Source organism: Cajanus cajan, chromosome 2, assembly GCF_000230855.2.
Source record: "Cajanus cajan strain Asha chromosome 2, NIPB_CcT2T_4, whole genome shotgun sequence".
NCBI classification, from domain to species: Eukaryota; Viridiplantae; Streptophyta; class Magnoliopsida; order Fabales; family Fabaceae; genus Cajanus; species Cajanus cajan.
Genome location: NC_138518.1, coordinates 11,630,622 through 11,654,917, shown reverse-complemented (window position 1 = coordinate 11,654,917; position 24,296 = coordinate 11,630,622). Strand labels below are relative to the sequence as shown.

The 24,296-nt window shown below is 32.1% G+C and overlaps 2 protein-coding genes, 1 long non-coding RNA gene and 1 pseudogene across 3 annotated transcripts; 3 read left to right on the top strand and 1 right to left on the bottom strand.

Annotated features, from left to right (window-relative positions):
* Positions 1 to 1,432: 1,432 nt before the first annotated feature.
* On the top strand, positions 1,433 to 5,090 carry LOC109814389 (putative calcium-transporting ATPase 13, plasma membrane-type). The gene has a single exon (XM_020378805.3). It carries the CDS (start codon positions 1,850 to 1,852, stop codon positions 4,916 to 4,918), a length of 3,069 nt encoding a protein of 1,022 aa, XP_020234394.2. The 5' UTR covers positions 1,433 to 1,849; the 3' UTR covers positions 4,919 to 5,090.
* Positions 5,091 to 11,395: 6,305 nt separating this feature from the next.
* On the top strand, positions 11,396 to 13,603 carry LOC109814392 (uncharacterized). Its single transcript, XR_002241071.3, has 2 exons — positions 11,396 to 11,614; positions 12,962 to 13,603. It is a non-coding gene; the product is annotated as an uncharacterized LOC109814392 (long non-coding RNA).
* Positions 13,604 to 18,635: 5,032 nt separating this feature from the next.
* LOC109814403 (retrovirus-related Pol polyprotein from transposon RE2) lies at positions 18,636 to 19,412 on the top strand. The gene is made up of 2 exons (XM_083069398.1): positions 18,636 to 18,870; positions 18,958 to 19,412. The coding sequence occupies exons 1-2, from the start codon at positions 18,636 to 18,638 to the stop codon at positions 19,410 to 19,412; spliced, it is 690 nt and encodes a 229-aa protein (XP_082925524.1).
* A 385-nt stretch (positions 19,413 to 19,797) lies between these two features.
* Positions 19,798 to 22,949, bottom strand: LOC109814383 (7-deoxyloganetin glucosyltransferase-like; annotated as a pseudogene).
* Positions 22,950 to 24,296: the final 1,347 nt, after the last annotated feature.

The window sequence follows — 24,296 nt, the reverse complement described above, 5'->3', positions numbered from 1 at the left end:
AAATAAGTGCTATTATTTCTCTACGGTCGTATACTTAATTGCACTAGTGTAATCTTAAATTATACTCTAATAATAATTCTTATCATCAACAAAAGAATTTGTACAATATAATTAAAATTTATTTTTTATAATTTGTAAAAGTTGAACAATTAAATTAAAAATTTACAATAAAACAATAATTTTATTATTTGATCATAATTTATATCATATCTTATTTATGTATATCAAATTTAGATTATATAATATAAAAATATTATCTATTTAATATCTTGATGCACAGTAATATTAATTATTTTACTTTATCAAATTTATGATACTTTATCTCATCTTACTTTCATATCTTATTTTATTCTATTCTACCATATTTATTCTAAGTTCTAACTACCATGCTGACTCTTAATTTTAAACATCAAGGTAACATGGTATGAATTTTACACATAATAACCCGTAAATCCTTCTACATCTTTACACAAACGATTATTTTTCAATTTTCTCAGTTCACATATAAAGATTTTGATTTTGACCATTCAAAGTCATTAAGAGTTTTATACGGGTGCTGAAGATTTACAATATTGTTTCAATGAAATGTTGCAGCATCAAAGTCATATGATTCCACTTAAATGTGGGTTTAACTTTTGATCTTTATAAAAAATAATGATAAAGAATAAAATAATTAAAAGGATAACTTAAAATGATTTTGAGAGAGTATAAAGACTTAAAATTTCAATTCTCATTGTTGACATTGTAATTTTTTTAATAAATAAAAATGATATTGAGAGATTATTTTAAGTTAAATTATATTTTTAGTTCTTTATTTTATTTTATAGATTTATTTTGATACTTTATTTGTTAAAATATTTATTTTGATTAAATTCTTGTCAAAGAAAAACACTCTCATACTAAATAGTCCTTTATATTTAATATATAAAAATATATAAAAGTAAGTATATAATTTTATATATTAAGAATAAATACTTTATATAAATAAAACTTTATAATTAGAGTATACTAAGATACATGTGATTTTTACCTAAAAGCAAAAGAAAAGAACAATTCTCATAAATATCCAACTATAGATAAACTTGATTAAATTTCCGTTTCCCTTTCGGATTGGTTATTTAATGATGTTAAAATGAAGATTATTTTATGCCTTTTGCATCTCTTAACCTTCATGTGAGCCATAAAGTTGAGTTTTGGTGACCAAATAGGAAAACAACTACATATATTCATCAAAGAAGTCTTGGAATATAATAACCAACACACTCAATATATGTAACTACCTTAATTAAAAGAAGAAAAACTGAAACAACGCGGAAGCCGACAAAACTTAACAACTAGCATCAAAACATTGCTTGATAGCTTTAGATTCTCGTCGACGTACTCCACTACTTTCCTCGTAACATCCTCCATAAATTCTTAAATCTGCAAATTACTAAACAAACAAAAGCAACCTTTGGTTCTTCCCTCCTCGTAGATTCCTACCCACCAAAGCCGGAAAAATAGTATGCAACTTTCTTCGTTTCATAACGAAAAAATGACTCGTCTTCTTGAATAATGCTAAGAAACCTTAAAGCATACGAAAACCTTAAAATAGTATATATATGTTTGTAATCCTTGGCATCAATATGTAAATTATGTATCCAAGTTTATTGTTCCAAATTTTCTGGACTCCTCAACAATAGTCATACATCAGTTTCACGTACGAGGTAAAGACTGTATAGTCGTGTATACTTTGTTCCAAAACATATTGTTACAAATATATAGCTTCAATCTTTCAATTCATTGCATTCTCCATATATATATACAACACTTTGATTATTGCTTTGGTTATTACTTTGTTCTTGAAACCATGTCAATAACCTTGCTCACAAACTTTGAACGCGTTGAGGTACTTCTCAATGCACCAGACACCGTTAGTGTATCAAATAAAAGATGGCATTCAGCATTCGTTGCCATATATTGTTCCCGAGCCCTTATGTCACACTTCACTCCCAATAACAACACAAACAAAACCAAACCAAAGGCCTTACCTAAACCAACATCATCTTTTACCGTGGTTGATTTGAACTCTCACCATTCCTTTGGTATAGACCAAACCACCCTCACTGATATTGTCAAAGAAAAAGACCTTCAAAGCCTTGAAAATTTTGGTGGGGTTGAAGGGGTGGCAACAGCCCTTGAAACGCACGTTGAGTATGGCATCAAAGGTGATGATGATGCTGAAGACATCACACGTAGGAAACAAGTGTTCGGTTCCAACACTTATGCCAAACCACCTTCCAAAGGTTTTTTCCACTTCGTGGTGGAAGCCTTTAAGGATGTCACTATTTTAATCCTTTTGGTTTGTGCTGCTTTTTCCCTTGGCTTTGGCATCAAGGAGCATGGCCTCAAAGAAGGTTGGTACGATGGTGGAAGCATCTTTGTTGCGGTGTTCATTGTCATTTCCTTGTCTTCAATAAGCAACTTCAGACAGAACAGACAGTTCGACAAGTTGTCTCAAGTGAGCAACGACATACAAATTGATGTGGTCAGAAGTGGGAGGCGCCAACACGTGTCAATCTTTGACATTGTGGTTGGTGATGTCATTTGCTTGAAGATTGGAGATCAAGTGCCAGCAGATGGGGTATTCATCGAAGGACATTCACTCAAAGTGGATGAGTCAAGCATGACAGGAGAGAGTGATCATGTTGAGATTGATAGACGTCGCCACCCTTTTTTGTTCTCTGGCACCAAGGTGGCTGATGGGTATGCTAAGATGCTTGTTACTTCAGTTGGTATGAACACAACATGGGGACAAATGATGAGTTCAATAAGCAGCGATATTGATGAGGAGACTCCTTTGCAAGAGAGGCTTAACAGACTTACATCATCCATTGGGAAGGTTGGTTTGGCTGTGGCTTTTCTTGTCCTTGTTGTTTTATTGGTTAGGTACTTCACAGGGAACACAAAGGATGAGAATGGAGAGAGGGAGTTCAATGGAGGCAGGACCAAGTTTGATGATATAATGAATGCTGTTGTGGGGATTGTTGCTGATGCAGTTACCATTGTTGTTGTTGCAATCCCTGAGGGTCTTCCACTGGCTGTGACTCTCACTTTGGCTTATTCAATGAAGAAAATGATGGCTGACCAAGCAATGGTGAGAAAGCTATCTGCATGTGAGACAATGGGTTCTGCTACCACAATTTGCACTGATAAAACAGGCACTCTCACACTCAATGAGATGAAGGTGACCAAGTTCTGGCTTGGCCTAGAACCTCAAAGTGCATACTCAAAGGTTGCTCCATTTGTTCTGCAACTGATCCAAGAAGGGGTGGCTCTCAACACAACTGGTAGTGTGTGCAAGTCCAATGAACCAGGTTCTGAATTTGAGTTTTCAGGTAGTCCTACAGAAAAAGCAATTCTATCTTGGGCTGTTTTGGATTTGAAGATGGAGATGGAGCAGTTGACAAGAAGTTGTTCTATCATTCATGTTGAGACTTTCAACTCAAAGAAGAAAAGAAGTGGAGTTTTGTTGAGAAGGAAGGCAGACAACACAGTTAATGCACACTGGAAAGGAGCAGCTGAGATGGTACTAAAGATGTGTTCAAGATACTATGATGCTTCTGGCATTGTGAAAGATCTTGACAATGATAGCATGTTGAAGTTTGAGCAAATTATTCAAGGTATGGCAGCTAGTAGTCTTCGTTGCATTGCTTTTGCACATGTAGAAGTAGCTGAGGAAGAGGTTGAAGATGAAGAAGGCAACACAATGGTGAAAGTGAAAGACAATGGTTTAACATTGTTAGGACTTGTGGGGATTAAGGATCCATGTCGTCCAGGGGTGAAGGCAGCAGTGGAAGCTTGCCAACATGCTGGTGTGAATGTAAAAATGATCACAGGTGACAATGTTTTCACTGCAAAGGCCATAGCAACCGAATGCGGCATACTTCGACCTAATCAGGACACAGTTGGAGCAGTTGTTGAAGGAGAGGAATTTCGCAACTACACACATGAAGAGAGGTTGGAGAAGGTGGACAAAATCTGTGTGATGGCAAGGTCTTCTCCTTTTGACAAACTTCTAATGGTTCAATGCCTGAAGCAGAAAGGACATGTAGTTGCTGTCACTGGTGATGGCACAAATGATGCACCAGCACTGAAGGAAGCTGATATTGGACTCTCTATGGGAATTCAAGGCACTGAAGTGGCCAAAGAGAGCTCAGATATTGTTATACTGGATGACAACTTTGCATCTGTGGTCACTGTCTTAAGGTGGGGAAGATGTGTTTACAACAACATTCAGAAGTTCATTCAGTTTCAGTTGACAGTGAATGTTGCAGCACTTGCAATCAACTTTGTGGCAGCAGTGTCAGCTGGGGAAGTGCCACTAACAGCAGTGCAACTATTATGGGTGAATTTGATCATGGACACACTTGGTGCCTTGGCTCTTGCAACTGAAAAGCCTACCAAGGAGTTGATGGACAAGCTACCTGTTGGTAGAACAAAACCTCTCATCACCAATGTCATGTGGAGGAACCTATTGGCTCAAGCTTTGTACCAGATAGCAGTTTTGCTGACCCTTCAATTCAAAGGTGAGTCTATCTTTGGTGTGACATCAGGGGTGAATGACACATTGATTTTCAACACATTTGTGCTTTGCCAAGTGTTCAATGAGTTCAATGCAAGGAAGATGGAGAAGAGGAATGTGTTCAAAGGCATACACAGGAGCAAGTTGTTTTTGGGCATTATTGGCTTCACAATAGTCCTTCAGGTGGTGATGGTTGAGTTTCTCAAGAAATTTGCTGGCACAGAGAGGCTAAATTGGGGGCAATGGGCTATTTGCATTGGTCTAGCTGCAGTTTCATGGCCAATTGGTTGGGTTGTGAAGTTGATACCTGTCCCAGATACACCATTGCTCAATTTTTTGAGCAAGAAGAAATGAAGACATAGCCATGTAGGGTAGGTGATCATTCTATTTGTATTTACATATTGTTTTATCATATACGGATATATTGTATTCTCGCACATTCTTTGATTCTTTGCTATATTTACTGTAATATATATTTCAATGTAATAGAATTATGATTGGTTTAATAATAAATTTTTAATTATCATTGTCATCTATAAATTTTACCTTTTAGTCTTTATAATTAAAAATATTTCATTTTAATTTTATATAATTATATTTTTTCTTCTTTCAGTTTTTGGTGTTTATTTCTATGGAGACTAAAAGAGAAAATTTATATAACTATAAGAATTAAAAGACAATGAAAATAATATATATATATATATATAAAAGGTAAGTAAAATATAATAAAATTACAGAAGAAAAGAGTTATACCCTTTATGCACATAATTTCAAGGTAAGAACTATGAATAGAGAACTATGAATAGAAGGGTCATTAATACGGGAAGAAAAGAGTTCTAGCCTTTATGCAGATAATTTCAAGATAAGAGCTATGAATAGAGAACTATTGGGAGTTGGAGTGTTGGACCACTTCAACACCACTGTAAACTGTTTATATCAAATTCTTGAAGGGTCATGTTCATTTTGCTAGAAGTTGTTAGCCACACAGACACACTCAAACACTTGAATACACATTCTGTTTATATCAACTTTGTTCTATTCTCAAAATAGATAAACCGTAGCCTTAACTACATGTCTTTAAGTATGTAAATGATCATAAATATTCTTGAAAATTTTCAATTTGGAACTAAATAGATGCCACACAAATCACATAGTACCAGAGGTTGAAGCAACTAAAACTTGTCGATACAAATGGTAGCAGTTTGTCTTTATTAATCAAGTTATTTAGGATTCAAACCTTAACCTTAGGTGTGAAATAAATCATGTTGGGAGGGGAATTTCTATCTTGCATGCGTTCATGATCTTAGATAGAGACTAGTTACTGCTTTGTATGGTGAATACTTCATATTAATACCATGATTACTAAAAATAAAAATAAATGTTGAGGCAACAACAAACTGCAACCCCTAGCCGCATATGATCATGTGGTTGAGAAAAAGAGGAATATAATAAAGATTTTGAAGCTGCCATAACTAGTAATTCTTAATTCCGTTGCATAACACAACCGAAAGATATTTTGCTTTTGTCCCCTCTTTCTTTTCCGGTGTTTGGAAAGTTAGAAACTGCTGGAGTTAGGCAATATATCTTGTTGATTTACCAAAGGTGAGCAAACATGGGTAAGGTTGATATTTATCATCAACAAGATTACCTTATAGTTAGTGACTCCAAGAGATGAAACGTTTTTTATGCGCCTCTTCCCATATTTTGGTTAGAGAAACTTCTGCTTTCTCCACATGAACAATTTTAAACAACAACTTTAGGCCTGCATGTTATTTGGTAAACCAGAACAGCAATAACAGCAACAAAAATAACAACCAAAGTCTTATCTGACTAGGTGAGGTTGATTTAATGATTTCATAGAAACAGAACTCACAAACGGACTTAATTAATGACTAAATTCTCTAGGAATAATATTCAACATGAAATTTCTATTAACAATTTTTCCCAACATTCTTCTTGGCTTCCCTCTATCATTTTAATGGGAGTTAAAAACCATGCAATCTACTTTTCCGGCTTTTAGAAAGTAGATTTAAATCCAATTCAATTTTACAAAATCAAGTTATAAGGTAAGAATTATTCTCTATTTATATACTTGATTTTGACCTTATTTTTACTCGATATGAGATTTGAATTTTTTTTTACAATATACTTTCTGATACTTATATTATTAAACTTTGGTATATAGATAAGTAGTAAATGAGCCTTTTAATTGATATATGATTGATTGCGATACCATTTTATAACATGGGCTTAACTAAACCGATGTAAGACTTGTGCTTTTCACAACACCGATAACTTCAACCAATTTTCTGTCATCTTTTCCTCAATATCTCCCTATACACACTATATTATACTGTCATTTCTTTATGTCGTCACACATCCATCTTTACCCTCTCGTGCTCCCATCTTTATCTCTAGTCCCATTAAAATTTAACATTCACCACTAGAGAATATAGCAAAACATTTAGCAGTACGATAAAACTTACTTTTGAGCTTGGCAATTACTTGGTGTGGTAACAAGATTTGGTAAGCCAAAAATGGGAGAAAAGTTGTGTTAATTTTGAAAAGCAGAGAAGTTGTAGTACAATTCCTTAGTGCTTATTTCATATTAGGCACGTTTGAGATTCGAAATGATTAATGTTTTGCACTTTTGACCTCGGCATGAGGCATCTATTCAAGCATAAAAAGGAATCTTCCTGAATTCCAACAGGGTACTTTTGTAAATAAAGATGTTTCATTTCTACTATAAATTCTGGCATCACCACCTCACTTCAATTGCACCATTAATTTCAACACCCTATTGAAGCAGGATTATGGGGCCAATGAGTAGCTCATCATCATCAGCCAATGGGATTAGGAGCTGGAATTCTCCAATTCCTTACCTCTTTGGAGGCTTATCTCTGGTGATGATTCTGATTTCTGTGGCACTCATGATCCTTATTTGCTCCCAAAGAAAACATGTTTTTGAGTCTTCAGCTGAAGGTGAAGAAACCGAAGAAGCAATACCCCAGAACATAGAGGTTGAGTATGAGCCTAGGATACTTGTGATCATGGCAGGGGATGACAAACCCACATACCTTGGGAAACCAATCACTTCTTCAACTCACTGTACATGTGCAGTGAACAGTGTTAAGTGTTAACCAATTCACATGCTAGAAACTACAAAATGTTACCAAGTTGGATTTTCGTTTCATTATGAAGAACCATTGTGTAGTCAGTAGTCTTATGCATTTAGATTTTTAGTTTTTTTTTTCTTATTCGGCAATCATGATATTTGTGCAAAGAGTTAACAACAATGATTAATGTTTATTGGAGATTATAAGTGTCCGGGTAGATATTTTTTTCTTTATATAGTTTATTTTATATCAAAATCAAGAATCAAATTTTAGATAACTTGTTTAAGAAACTCAAACCACCATCATTTGTGTTTACTATGTTGATATTTAATATTTTAGTTTGCCACTAATTTGTATTTGTCATTTGTTTTACCTGGTTGTATTCAACTTCTTATTGTGTCTGGATTTAGTGCATGCTTTCACTGTTATGTTGCATGGATTGAAGTGCCGGGTATGGTAAAATTAATTTCTGTAAACTAAGAAGAGGCAGGACATAATATATATTATATGAATTTAAAAAGACAAATAATAAGTCAAATCATAAAGTAGATACTATAATTTTCTAATTTAATCGTTTCAGAGTATATCATGTAATGGAAAACCCTTGAATAAGATAGATGTGCTAGGAAATCAACCCAAAATTATTAATGTATGTATATGAAAAGTCGAATTTCAAGAAGTATGATTCTTGAAGATTTCTATTATCATTGGGACATAAAATTCATGATTGAAGAGAAAAAATGAAATGTTATTTTATCTCTTATAAACGAAGATATTGAGCTCACAATAGTCATAAAAAAAGTATTTATTGAGTATAGAAAGAAAGGAAAAAACTCATAATTAAAGATATTATGTGAAAAGATAATTAATAAAGAAAAATATTTTAAATTAGTTATAAAAAAAAACTAAGTGAAACTAGTAATTTGATATTTATAAAAAAGAATTGAAAGGAGTGGATATTGATCTAGGTAGCCCCCATGCATAAAGAATTAAAGTTGTTTGTTTATTGAATTTTTGAACATAGCATAAAAAAATGGGATAAGTTGATCCTCCATGGGAACCCCTTGAAGCAGTCTAAAGAACAACAGAATGTATCTGGACGCAAGCGCAAGAAATATGAAGTGGCTGTGGGGCAATCATTCATCTATAGAAGCTTTAGTGCTCTTTTGTTTAAAGTTTAAACCTTAACTTTTATACTTTAATAATTATTTTCTTAATTTAACAATTTGAGTCTTTATGGGAAAAAATATATATATAACTAGCAATTTAACTAATTAACAATTTTATAATTTAACTAATTAACAATTCATATTTAAAAAAAAAAAAAAACTAGCAGGATAAAGACATTTTGTATCTTCTTAAAAAAAAAGTAACTATTATTAATAGAGTTAAAGATTATTTATTTTTATACACACAATTTTTTTCCATTTAATCCTTAAGAGATATATTAGTGAAGAAAAAAATAGAATGTAAAATAAGGATAAAACTATCTTCCAAAAAGTGGATACCAAATTGAAAGAAGTGAATATTTCTTTTAAAACTTAACCTTTTTTCAACCTTTTGGCTAAAACTTGTTAACCTTAATTACAAATTTCTTTCATCTTATTTAATTAAAATAAGATATTTAATTGAAATCTTTAATTAAAACATCTTATATAATATTCTAAAACATGTCAAATAATTAAAATAATTATTAATACAACTCTATTAATTAAAATAAAAATACCAAAAATATTTATTAAATATTTATATTATATTTTATGAAAAACATATAATACTATAATTTGACTTTTCTACACATCTAATTAAAATTAGGCTAATTTGCATATTTTGACCCTTCTATTTATTTTTAATATTTAATTTAATTTCATTATTTTTAGATGATTTAATTTGTAATTTTTTTAGAAAATATTCAATGTTACTATTTGGTACAAGTTGACACTAATAACATTAACGAAATCATATGAAAGAATAATATTTATCATTTTTTTTAAAATTAAAAGAACATATTAAAACATTTTAAAAATAGAAACATCAAATTAAATATTTTAAAATAGAACAATCAAAATAAATATTTTAAAAATAGAAGAATGAAATTAAACATTTTAAAAATAAAAAGAATATATTGAATCATAATCGACAAAATAATTTTTATATATGTAATACTGGAATAATTATATTTATTTATTTTTAAATTATTTAATATTAAATTAAAACCATAAATAAATATATCTTTTTAAAATTTCCTCTTTTTTTTTTGAGATTTTATATTAGTTTGACAAATTCTTGCTAGTTTTGATAAGAGAACTTTTTTTTTTTTTAAAGAAAAAAACTACTGGACCAGTCACCACATTGGCTATCAAGTATCAATATGTCCAATTAGGCGAGATGATTCAATCTATTTTTTAAGATAATAATTAAAATATAATAAGATTTATGAAAACAAATTTAATTATCTTTAATTATGTCATGAAAGAAAACAAATTTAGTGTTTAAAAATTTGGAATACATAAATATGATTACAAAATGAAAGAGTTGTTTAATAAAAAAATACTAAATAGGTAAAATAATATTAAATTTTATCTTGTTAAAAAATAATTATAATTTTTTTTGAATAAATTATTATTTAATTTGGTCATTTATTTTTGAAATGTTCAATTGGATCTATCTTTTTTTAAGTGAGTTAATTTAGTCATTTTATTTCTAACAATATTAATTATTTCTGTTCTATTTAATTTTATTGAATATCGTTAGTATTAATTTAGTTGAAAAAGTAATATTTATCAATTTTTTAAAAATAAATTAAAGAATTAAATTGAATCATTTAAAAATAATGACAAATTAAATCTAAAAAATAAATAGAAGGATAAAATTATAAAATTATAATTTAATCTCAAAACTATTAGTACAATGAAATTTTGTTTTATTTATTTATGCTAAGATTGTAAGATAAAAGAAGAAAATACATCCTAAATAAATAAATAATATATAATGTATGATGTCTTTTACCATAAAAAATTATGATAAAAGTTGAAGTAAAAAATGAATAAATTATTTTTTTAATTTTTAATCATTTAATTAGTTCAATTTAGTTTTTAAGTTATATGAAATATTAATTTAAATATAATTAAATTAATATATATATATATATATATATAAAACTTAGAAATAATTATTTATTTTTAATAATTTTATATGTAACTTAAAATAAATAAAAATAATATGAGACCAAATAATCGATATCTTTTGGACCTAATTTTTATTGATCCAACTTAATTTAATTGAACTATTGTAAATCAAATTAACTTGATTATTTTAAGACCTTAAAATAAAGAGTCTAATTTGATCTAATAAAGCGGATCAACTTATTAAATCTAATAGCTTTACAAATATCATAAATCTAAATATATTATTCAAATTCAATAACTTAAAAAAAAAATCATATGAAAGACTATGTAAAAAATGTTACTTATGAGACTATATACATAATTAATTGTTTATTAAAGATTAAAAAATTGTATTAATTTTAATTTGATTTATTTAAATCTTATAATTTATGTTTTTCTTATTAATTATATTATTCTTAAAAATTTATATTCTCATTTAAAATATTATAAAACCTTATAAATTTATATGATGTAAATATATACTAAAATTTATATTATAAAAGTTTAGAAGGTATTATATCTCTACAATTATAAATTTTTTTTATGCTATAAACTCTCATTCGGATGCATCTCTCTTACTTCAATTTTTTAAGATTTTAGGATAAAGTTGAATAAATTAAATAAATAGAGGGGAAAAAAAAAGAGTAATTTTAAAACAAAAATAAAGTGTGAGGTGGAAGAGAAATATAACACTAGATAGTTCATCTATTATGTGATGACAGCCTAAAGCCTTGTGGATGCACCAATACCATAGCACACAGACTCAGGTTCATTTTTTACCCTCTCTCTTCTTCAGATCCATTAGTTGTTATTTTCTTTGATTTATTTCAATTTTGCTCTACGGTTATTAGCTTTGACAATTTCCTTAAGCTTCGGGTTTTCTTTTACCTTCATAATTTACTGTGCTGTTGGAGTTTTTCCTTTTTCAATTGTATCTGAATTGGCCTTCACAGGATTCATATTCAAAATTTATAAAATATTGTGACAATCCCCGTTTTTTAGGGTTTGATGTGAGATCCAGTGACTTTTTTCAGGCATTCACGCAGTGGGTACGGTTATAATCGTTGGATGAAGATCCAATGACTCAGATTTTGAATGGGTGCTTTAAATCCTATTTAACAGAGTAAAATATGAGTTCCTTGATTTTCATTCTCATCTCTGAATTGCTGAATGCATGCATGTGTTAAATAATGAATGTAGGGAATTCAGATCCCACACTGTTCTGGATTCCCTTCATTCCTTATTTTTCATGATTTGCGCATTCAATTGAGAAATGTCAGATGAGGATGGAGATTGGATGAATTCTTTATTTTATTACACATTCAAAGTCTGAGTTGTCTGATCTTCATTCAGTGGTTGTAAACGTAGTAGTCATTGTGTGAATGCATGAAAATCTACTTCATTGAGTATGGTTCCCTAGGGTGATTGCTAGTTGCCAATCAAGTAATTTCTTAAAGTTAAAGAGCTTGGTTTTTACCTTTTGTTTTGTTCTTTTTTTTTTTATAAATATTTTTGTAAAATTGTTTTCTTTCAATTAGTTTGTAGGGAAAAGAACAGGATATGATATGTTTATAGTTCTATGCAGTTACTTTGAGTCCTCTTGTGTTGGATTGTTTTGTTGACTTTTGGTTGATCACAATGTTATTACATTTTATTTGATACTGGTTATTTTTGAAGATAAATGAAGAAACAGTACTCTTGTCTTAGATAGATGGATGATAGGATGAGACGTTGAGACTTATTCGGTTATTCCTTTGTTTATGTTTCAAGTCTTTTGACTTTACAAAGGCATGGATGTGGTTTCATGATTGCATCAGGTACATCGAGTACATATTACAAAGGGGAATGGATTTAGTTGGATACGAGTAACAACTTTGACTTGTATATGCTAATGCATTACATGAACCTATTATTTGCTTTATGATTACATTTGAAGTTTCAATTTTCATTTGTGACTGGGAAGTTGAGAAAATTGTAGGAGTTTTGAACTGTTTGAATCCATATTAGACAAGTTTGTAAATTCCAATGAATAGTAGTAAGGACAAGTGTCAAGAATGCATTGAAACATCGAAGTTTTTGTCATTTCTTCAAATATAGCATTGTGATTGTTGCAGGTGCAGCATAAGGAATTCCTGGCTGAGCAGAAAATGATCAGTGCTATTGCTTCTTCCCAACTCTTTCTATGCTGTGTAAAATTATGACTTTTCTCTTGACTTTTGAGGTGATCGCTGCTGGAACTTTACAAGCCATCTTCATGAAGCTTTGATGCAAAAGAAAGTTGAAACCTATTATAAGCTACCAAGTTGAGAAGGGAGATGAAATGCCACCACTCATCAAAGCCATTGAGAATTGTACAATTTGAAAGGGTGTTTGGCTGAATTCAACACAATTCTGGAATACAAGAAAAATTAAGGACACTATCAAATAGTTTTTCTGCAAAATTTTGGGATGGATCTATGTTGTAGAACACTGGTATCACCATCTGTCCTTGGGTTTTTTGTTTTTCTTACTTCACCAGAAAAAAGACCGAGGACTGATTGTGATACCAGTGTTGTGCAACGTAGGTCTATCCCATGCAAGAAAGCAGACAGGGACCACCAGCAAGCCTTTGCAAGACATTAGGGAGAACAGGGTGCACCAAATGGAAAGTTGTTCTCACTGAAGTAGCCAATTTAACTCTAAGTTGAAACCTGTATAGACTACCAAATTGAAAAGGAAGATGAAATGTCACCTGCACTCATTGAAGCCATTGAAAATTCTCATGTATCTATTATCACCTTCTCATGGAACTATGATTCCTCTAAGTGGTTCTTGGTTGAACTTAACAAGATTTTAGAATGCAACAAAGACCAAGGACACTGTACAATGTGTAGGTCATTCCTGCATTCTTGAATCTTGCTGAGTTACTAAGGAGGCAAGGACAAATTGTGATACTAGTGTTCTACAACATAGATCCATCCTATGTGAGAAAGCAGACTAGAAGCTATAAGCAATCATATGCAAATCATGAGGGAGAACCGAGGTGAAACAAATGGAAAGCTGCTCTCGCAGAAGTAGTCAATATAATATCTGGGTAGAACTATCAAATAGGTAAATAAAATGAATTGAGTGGGTAAATTTTCTTCAAAAAAAATAAAACAAGATAATGTATTGTTTTAAATTTAGTTGGCAAATTTTTATGCAAAATTCAACAAGATAAGGATGATAAAATTATGATACAGATCACATGATATCAAATTATAAACAGAAGTTAATAGTGATAGAGACTATAGTTGTTTCCTTCTTTTGTGTACGCTCGTGCAATTCAATTGCTGCTTTGCAGTGAAGTTTCATTATCCATAATTGTGTCTAATTATGTAGAGTTAAAATGTATTTCTTTTTACATATGGTTGAATGAATGAAAAATAATAAATGCTAGAGAGATAATAAAAAACTAAAAAATTCCTTTACATTGTTTGGGAAAAGTATCCCGAGCCTTAAGTCTCACTAGGAGGATCTCACTATGTAAACAACATTGAATGCTATGCTGACATGGTTGGAGTTGAAGCTGGTCAGTAGTAGTAATGAAATTTTTACATTGGAATCCATTACTCAAATCTGTGATAAAGAGTCGCATACCCAGAGCAATTGGATTTTGGAGTTGAAAGCTTAATAAAAAGGAAGGAGATTAAGAACAACTTCTCGCATTGAAGAGGAGGACTTAATCATATATATGATGATCTTCCTGGAATTACTTCATCGATACGAAACTTAACTCATTATTGATTGTAACTTCCGTATTTGATTCTCTTTTCTATAATGAAATTAGTCCTTCAAATGTTGAAATTATCTGTTGGAAATACTCTTGGATTTTAGAAAATTATGCCTTTTATGTTGCAATAACATTGGGCTTTAGTAACATGTTGAACAACTTTTCTTTTTGAGACTTTTGGAGAATATTGATGGAAATGAGTTGAGTACTAGCTTTTCCGGAGAGTCAAAGCATGTGAATGTATTGTAAAGAGAAGTTATTAAACTGTCTTTGGGTTGTTAACTCTGGTTTACTAAACTGACTAAAGTTTAGTTAAGTAGTGATTACTCAGCATGTATTATATATATAGTGTTCTACATACTGTAAATACACAATTCACATAATACAAATTCAATTACAAAATCTATTACTTTCTTCTCTCTTTTTTCTTATCTCTTTTCTCACATGGTATCAAGAGCTTGACGATCATCAATGGCTGAAGCGTCTTCTCTGTAACCTTCGTCTGCCCTAATTACGTTTGCACACACGATTTCGTCGAAGTTAGATGAGACGAACTTCCTCATATGGCGTCAACAAGTCGAACCATTCATCAAAGCTCATCGACTCCAACACTTTGTTGTTTCTCCAAAAATTCCACTCAGATTCTTGAACGAAACAAATCGAGATGCAGGAAAGCTCAATCCTGAATACATCGCCTGGGAGCAGCAAGATCAAATGCTTATGGCGTGGCTTCAATCTTCACTTTCCCCTATGATTTTGTCTCGCGTTTTAGGAAGCAATCACTCCTATCAAGTTTGGGACAAGATTCATGATTATTTTCGTAAACAAACTCGAGCAAGAGCTTGACAGTTATGAACCAAACTCCGATCAACTTCTCTTGCAGAAAAACCTATGGAAGAATTTCTTCTTCGCATCAAAGCTCTTATTGATGTGCTAGCATTTATTGGAGAATCAGTTTCCTTTCAAGAACATGTTGATGTAATTCTTGAAGGTCTCTCACAAGACTACAACTCTGTGATTTCTGTCGTTGAAAGTAAATTTGAAACTCCTTCAATTGAAGAAGTTGAAGCTCTTTTGCTAGCACACTAGATGCGACTTCAAAAATACAAGAAGAGACTTCTATCAGAATCAACGTTAATAAATTTAACATAGGCTCCAATAACAAACCCTAACTCTGGTCTGCAATTGAAAACTGAGTCTACAAATCAATCTAATTAGTTTTCACAAGATGTTGATATGGAAATGAATGCTGGAAGAAACACCTATCGCGGCCGCGGAGGTCGACGTGGACGTGGTCGCAGTGGAAGGTTTTCAGGTGTTTAGTGTCAAGTTTGTCATAAAATTGGTCACATTGTTGCATATTGTTATCATCGATTTGATTAAAACTATCAACCTTTGATGGCTTACAATTTTCAAGGAATCTATTCTCAGAACCCTAGTTTTCAGAACTCTGGTTTTTCATTCAACAATCAGACCGATGGATTTCAGAATTAGTTTAATCAACAACAACATAACTCTATGGTTCCCAACTTCAACAATCAAGTGAATTGAAACATGAAACCTGCTACTTCTCAATAGCCTAGTGTTATGGTGACCAACACAAGCTTGACTAGCAATCCTACAAATTGGTTTCCTGATTTCGGTGCTTCGTTTCATGTGACAGGAGAACAATAGAATATTCAACAAATGAGTCCTTTTGAAGGACTCGATTAGATATTCATTTCCAGTCAAGGTTTGCCTATTCATTCTTCTGGTTCATCCTATTTTACCTTTCAAAATAATCCTAAAATGTCTCTAGCTCTACATAATCTTTTACATGTTCCTCATATTACAAAAAATCTTATCAGTGTTAGTAAGTTTGCTAAAGATAATTCTGTATATTTTGAATTTCATCCCACTTATTGCTTGGTTAAATCTCAGGTCACCAATGAAGTGTTGGTGCAAGGAAATGTGAGGTCTGATGGTTTATACTGCTTTCCTAATCTTTAGCTTCAAGCTGCTCCAAGCAACTCCTCACCATTCATAGTCTCTAATAATTCCAATACTGTAGTTTCTGATGTTGATGTATTGAATAATGTCAAGTCTAGCTCCCATACCTTATGGCATGCTAGATTAGGTCATCGAAACTTTCATGTTCAAAAGCTTGTTTCTCAACAATGTAATATTCCTGTTGTGAATAAAATTGATGGTTTCTTTTGTAATGCTTGTTATATGGGAAAAACACATCGTTTGCCTTCCAATTTGTCTGATTTAGTGTATAAAAATCCCTTAGAATTAGTGTACAGTGATTTATGGGGACCAGCCCCCATACAATCCTCGAATAATTACAAATATTACTTAAGCTTTGTTGATGCTTATTCACGTTTTACATGGATCTATCTACTGCAAAACAAATTTGATACTCTCACTGTGTTTAAGCAATTCAAAATGATGGTTGAGTTACAATTTAATACTTCTCTTAAAAGTCTTCAAACTGATTGGGGTGGTGAATTTATTATACCTTTGCCTAAATACTTAAAAGACTTGGGTGTTAATCATAGAGTCATATGTCCTCACACTCCTCATCAAAATGGAGTAATTGAAAGAAAGCATAGACATATAGTAGAACTTGGATTAACTCTTAGCCATGCGTCTCTTCCTTTAAAATTTTGGGATTCAACATTTTGTACTGCTGTTTATCTTATCAATAGATTACCAACTGCCTCACTCAAATATGTTGTTCCATATACTGTTTTGTTTAAACAGTCTCCAGACTATACCTTTCTTAAAACCTTTGGATGTGCATGTTTTCCTCTTCTAAGACCATACAATAAACGCAAGTTGGATTTTAGATCTCATGAGTGTGTATTCTTAAGGTACTCTACTTCTCATAAAGGATATAAATGTCTTTCTCCTACAGGAAAAATTTTTATCTCCAAAGATGTTGTATTCAATGAGTATCGTTTTCCTTATCATGAGTTGTTTCCTCATCAATAACTCAATCATCACATACATTATCTAGCTCTCAAACTGAGGTATCCACTTCCATTCCAATCATTCAACCTCTATCTCCACAACTCACTGTACACAATTCTACTCCCTCCACTGATCCTATTTGTCCTACACCTAGCACTTTGTCTACCAACTCAACTTCATCTCTGTCCAACACTGATCCATAGTCTACTTCTCTTGTCCAGTCACAGAATGTTCACCCTAAGCAAACTAGATCTAAATTTGGCATTCATAAACCCAAATATCCCTCTGTTCTTCTTGCTTAGTTTGAACCAAAGAATGTTAAGCAAGCCTTAAAGGATCCTAAATGGCTTGAAGTCATGAAACAGGAATATTCTGCTCTTCTTAAAAATAATACGTGGACTCTTGTACAGTTACCTCCTAATAGAAATGTCATTGGCTGCAAGTGGGTTTTCAGAATTAAAGAAAATTTTGATGGGTCTGTAAACAAATATAAAGCCATATTAGTGGCTAAGGGCTTTCTTCAGCAACCAGGTTTTGATTTTAATGAGACTTTTTCACCAGTTATCAAACCTGTTACCATCAGATTGATCCTCACTCTAGCTATCTCAAATCATTGGGATATTCATCAATTAGATGTAAACAATGCTTTTTTAAATGGCTCACTAAATGAAACTGTTTATATGCAACAGCCTCCTGGATTTGAAGTTCATGATACTACTCTTGTTTGCAAATTAAACAAGGCACTATATGGTCTAAAACAAGCTCCACGTCAATGGTTTGAGCGACTACAATATACTTTACTACAGTTTGGATTTAAGGCCAACAAGTGTCATCCTTCTCTGTTTACCTACCACAGCCAATCTAATATTGTCTATCTTATTGTATATGTTGATGACATTATAATTACAGGGAATTCTTTTCAGTTTACTCAGCAACTTATAAATCAGCTTAATTCTATTTTTTCCCTCAAACAACTTGGCAAGCTGGACTACTTCTTGGGAATAGAAGTCAGACACTTATAGAATGGATCTGTTATCCTCACACAAAGTAAATACATCAGAGATCTGCTTCAAAGAACTAATATGCTTGAAGCCAATGCTATTTCATCTCCTATGGTGTCAACTTGCAAGTTATCCAAACATGGTTCAAACACTCTAGCTAATTCTACATTCTACAGATTAGTTGTTGGAGCACTTCAATATGCAACCATAACCAGACCTGAGCTTAGTTTTGCTGTCAACAAAGTTTTTCAATTTATGGCTCATCCTCTTGAAAGTCACTGGAATGCAGTCAAGAGAATTTTAAGGTATCTTAAGGGTACAATGTTCTATGGTCTACATCTTTAACCAGCTCGTGTTCATCAACCCCTTTCACTTTATGCATATTGTGATGTTGATTGGGCAGCTGACCCTGATGACAGAAGATCAACATCTGGGGCAGCTATTTTTCTTGATCCTAATCTGATTTCATGGTGGTCTAGGAAACACCCTGTTGTGGCTAGATCAAGTACAGAGGCTGAGTATAGAAGCTTGGCTCAAGCTACTTCTGAAGTTCTATGGATTCAAACTTTACTTCATGAATTAAGGGTTCCCTTTTCCACTCCTACAATTTACTGTAATAACCAAAACACAATGTCACTTGCTCACAATCCGGTTCTACATTCAAGAACAAAGCATATGGAGATTAATCTTTTCTTTGTGAGAGAAAAAGTTCTTGCCAATCCACTCACTATTCAACACATCCTTGGTCAAGATCAATGGGCTGATGCTCTCACCAAGCCTCTCTCTTCTACCAGATTTTTATTTTTGAGAGACAAACTTAAAGTTGTTGAGCTTCCTTTTGCTTCTCACCCAACTTAAGTTTGTTGGGGGGGGGAATGTGTGAATGTATTGTAAAGAGTGGTTATTAAAATGACTCTAGGTTGCTAACTCTGGTTTACTAAACTGACTAAAGTTTAGTTAAGTAGTGAATACTCAACATATATTATATATATAGTGTTCTAGATACTATAAATACACAATTCACATAATACAAATTTAGTTACAAAATCTGTTACTCTCTTCTCTCTTTTTGCTTCTCTCTTTTCTCACAAAGCATTACTCAGAATTGCTTGGGGGTTTATTTCTCTCAACTTGGACATAAAAAGTGATATATTATGGTATTCATTCTACAGTAATCCTTGGACATAGATGAGTGATAGTAGGGGTTATTTATTTTATAGAGTCTATTTTTTTATTGAATGAGTTACGCTCATAATTAAGGTGTGTATACTACCTTAACTACTTAGTTGAAAAAATGCATGTTTTTGCTTCACAATGCAACAACATTAAGAGAAGATTACTGAATTATCATAGTACTGCATTGAAGAAAACTAAAGCTCTTCAGTCTAGACTTGTTTATACATCACTTCATTAATCACTTTGTCCAAGTTCATGTATGAATGACTACCGACCTTGATGTTCTCCTCTGCCTTCTTCTTCAACTCCATGACCTTTTGCCTCATCCTTTTTGCTTTGTCTCCCACCATCAATTCATTAACCTATTTTTCTACCTCCTCTCTCTTCACATTGGTATCAATTTCAATCCCAATGTCCCATTCATTGCAAATATATCTACATTTTGTTGGTTGATTAGCAGCTATAGGCCAACACAACATTAGCACTTCTGCACAGATGCTTTTAATTATTGAGTTCCATCCACAATGTGTCAAGAATTCACCAACTGAAGGGTGGTTCAGTATTTTCTCTTGTGGACACCAGCTTGCTATTAGGCTCTATTTGAAGTTTCATTTACAAACTCAGATGGTAAAATCACGGAGCCACCAATGACAAGATCAGGCCTAATGATCCACAAAAAGGGTCTCTTGCTGTTGGCCAAACCCCAAGCAAACTCTAAAAGTTGCTCTGTAGACATAACCATCATGCTACCAAAATTCACATAAATAACAGACTCGGCTTCCTTGGATTCAAGCCATTCAAGACACTCAGTATCTTCCTTCCAAATATTGGAACCTAAAGATGCCAAGTGGTTCTGTGAACTTTGATTTAAAAATGAAGGGAAAAGGCCAATGGGGTAAAGATGAGGGAGCATAGAGCAGAGAACATTCATTACATCATACTCTAGCTCATTAAAAGTATTAAAAACAACAGTAGAAGCTCTCTGAATTTTTTCTACCGTTTCAATGAGATATTTTACCATAAAGTCATTTGGATCTTTTGTCCTTATAAAGGCAGGCATGTCCTTTAGTCAGAAGCTTTTCATACTTGGAATCAAGTCTACTTTTGTGTCCAAATACCCATCTGTTAGGTAGTTCTCATCTGCATTCATAATTTGAAAAGCCATTAACATGTGTTCATCAACCACAACTAATCACTGAGCTGTATTTAAGGTGTTAACCGATCAAACATTTAAGATAACATTAAAATAACTTTAATAAGGTTCTTACTTTTTATTTTAATTATGTATCAAGTTTTTTATTTTTATTAAGCATAGCTAATGGGTATATACTTATGTCTTATGCTAAAATTGCTCATGTATAAACGTTTTTAAATTGCAGTTGTAGTTTTATGTAATCTTTGATATTGTGTGAAATTATGGATAAATGTGGTTGGATGTGTCTACAATTGTAATCATGGATAGTCATAAAACGTCTATGTTATGGCCAAAATCATAGTCAAAGGTTCTTTTAAAATCCTGTGTACAAGTTCTTATTAAAATCTATGGAGAAAGAAAGAGGTTAAATCTATATACCTTTAAGTGGTATGAGACCTTTATTTAACAGGGTACTAAAGTGCAAACCAGACAATAATGTACTCGCACTGGCTGGATGAAAGAGAAGGATAGGGAGTGCAAGTTCTTCCGCAGCCTGTGTGGTAAAGGTCATGGCACAATCTGAAATCAGGCAAGTAACTGGTGGGACAAGTCCAGCGGTGGCAGAATGGTTTAGTCTAGCAAGAAGATCGCGAAATGGAAGGAGGAACTTCTCTCTAATTGATTCACAAATAGAGACTACATGTTGAGTAACATCAAGATTGTCATCATTGTGGGGAAGGCCATCAAGGATGTTATCAAAGCAAAAATCTACAAGGCCAACAAGGGAATTGGGACCCCTTGATTTGAGCAATCGCTTGTGATTGTATTCAGTGTTGACAAAGGTTATGTGAAAGCCTCTTGGTGAAGAAGCTTTGCTAGCCTTAACAGTGGATTGATATGACCTTGTAATGGAAATGGTGTCAACACAGCATGTGGCTTTCTCTCTGTCGAGAAACTCATGTTTAATTTTTAATGTGCTTGTTGGTGTTAAGTGTGTAAGTTAAACTTGTGCTTTAATAGAGAAAAATACTTGCATGGTTCACCTGAATTATTACTAACAAGGTCACTGTCTATAAACAATGGAATTTTGAAATTTCTATCCCCACTATATTTTGTTCATTCATTCACAACGTGTAACTTTTTATTTTCATGGGTTATTTATTTCTCATTTTTGGCCGTTTCTTGGCTACTCGTGGAGACAAGTTGGGTCAATGTAGTGTGCATCTCACACATCTATTTTTGGGTACGAATAATTCACATCCTCTTGAATCTTGTTATCATTACAGATGTATTATATTATATTAAGCATATTTTTTTCTTCATTATTTTGCTCTTGATTCTGTCATTTTTAAATTGTTAATGGTCACATTGTTCGTGTTCTTAGCTTACACCGACTATAATGGGGGACATGGGAAAGCTAACTTTTGTGAATGTCCATTTTGTATTATTATTAATAATAACAAAACTAGTAACAGTGGTAATAAAAGTGGGACTCGTGATCGTCTATTGTGCGTTTATGTTTGTGCTTACTAATCATGGCTTTTTTTCCCCTTAAATGTATTATTAGTGTAAACAAGTTTACACCTTCGACAATCTTTGTATTATTTGTAATGAAACTTTTGTGTTTAAAGTTTAATTTATGTATTATTAATGTAAAAAGTAGTTTATACTATCAAATAATTAAAAATTATTGTTGGTATAATTTTTTTAATGATTATTGTAGAAGTTAACAAAACAATTTATGATTGAATATTAGATTAAAAATCTTTCATACTTTGTAAATGCACTATTTACTCTGCATTTTATATCTATTTGCTATTGATTTTGTATAAGGTTTATTAGTTTCTTAAATTCATCTTTTTCTAGGTGTGATTTTCTTTTCTGTCAAAAGTGAAAATGGATTGGAGAATGTAGGTAAACTTCATTGGATTTCAAATTTTGATTAACCTAATTTATATTGACTACAAAATCCTTTTTTTTCTTCATTTGAATCAAATTCTCTATGAAGTGAGATTATTTGAATCAATCTCGGTCCTTTCAAATGGTATCATTATTTAAAGATATTCTTTGGGTCAAGGAAATGAACAAGAAATAGGAATGACAATGGGGTAAGGCATGTGGATGTTTCAATGTTATCATTCTCATCCCTATTCCCATACTTGACAGGTATGAAATTTATGTCTCCATCCTCATTCTCATAAGGTATCAAGAATATTTGTATCCGTCAAAAAATTAATTAAATTTTTCAAAAGAAAATATTAAAAAAATAGGAATTTTAACATAGAGTAGCAATTACACAATTATATCAATTAAGTTTCATTTAACATAAACTTAAAATAGAATAATAATTACATAAATCTCAAGTAAGTTCTAAAAAAATAAATTAAGTTTCTAAAAATTTAAAACAAGAGATGAGGGATGGGGACGTGGCGGGTAAGTATATACCCATCCTCGTCCCCGTACTCAATTTAATAAATTGAGTATTACATATACCCATACCTATGCTCAGTCAAATCAGGTATTCCTCATCAAAGTCGAAGTGATTTTAGGCATTACTTAGAATACGAGTTTATTTGTCATCCGTAACAAAGAGTTTACTATTCTCCAAGACAATTTCACTTAGGACATTGTTCTTCAACCCCCTAGTGTTAACCCATTGGTTGCAAATGGGTTTATTTGGTGAAGTTGAATTTTTATGGCACTCATAATTGTTACACGGCTCAAATGGTTGCATTAGGTAACAAACAACACTATAGGTTAGATTTGATGAGACATTTGCACATGTAGAAAAAATGACGTCTATTCAAAACATTCTTTTTATTGCTTTAGGTTTGGTCATTGACTCAAATGGATGTGAAGAACGCCTTTCTTCATGGAGACTGGTAGAATATATTTTACATGACTTCTCCTCCAAGCATGTTTGTTTCCTTTAATGGTGTGTGTAAGCATAAACATTCCTTGTATGCTTACAACAAGCTCCTCCGACATTGTTTGAAAATTTTTGCTCTACTTTGCTTAGTTTTTCTTTTATTCAAAGTAGATACGACTTCTCCTTTGTTCATTCATCATGTGAATGCTAGAATTGTTCTTTTTCTTATTTAGCTCAATGATATTGTTTCAATCATGCCACCATTCAACGTCTTAAGTAGCAACTTCAACCTTTCTTTCTTATGAAAGATCTTGGATACCTTCACTATTTCTTAGGCCTTGAGGTTTCTGCTAATTCCATAGGTATCTTTCTTCACTAGCACAAGTATATAAACAACTTGATTTTTTTGGCCAGTCTTACTTTAGCCACTCTAGATAATACTCCTCTCGAGGTTAATGTCAAATATTATCATGATGAGGGATACATTTTGTCTGATCCTTTATTATAGTGTTAGCTAGTGGGTAGTCTTAATTATCTTATTATTACATGCCTTAATATTTCA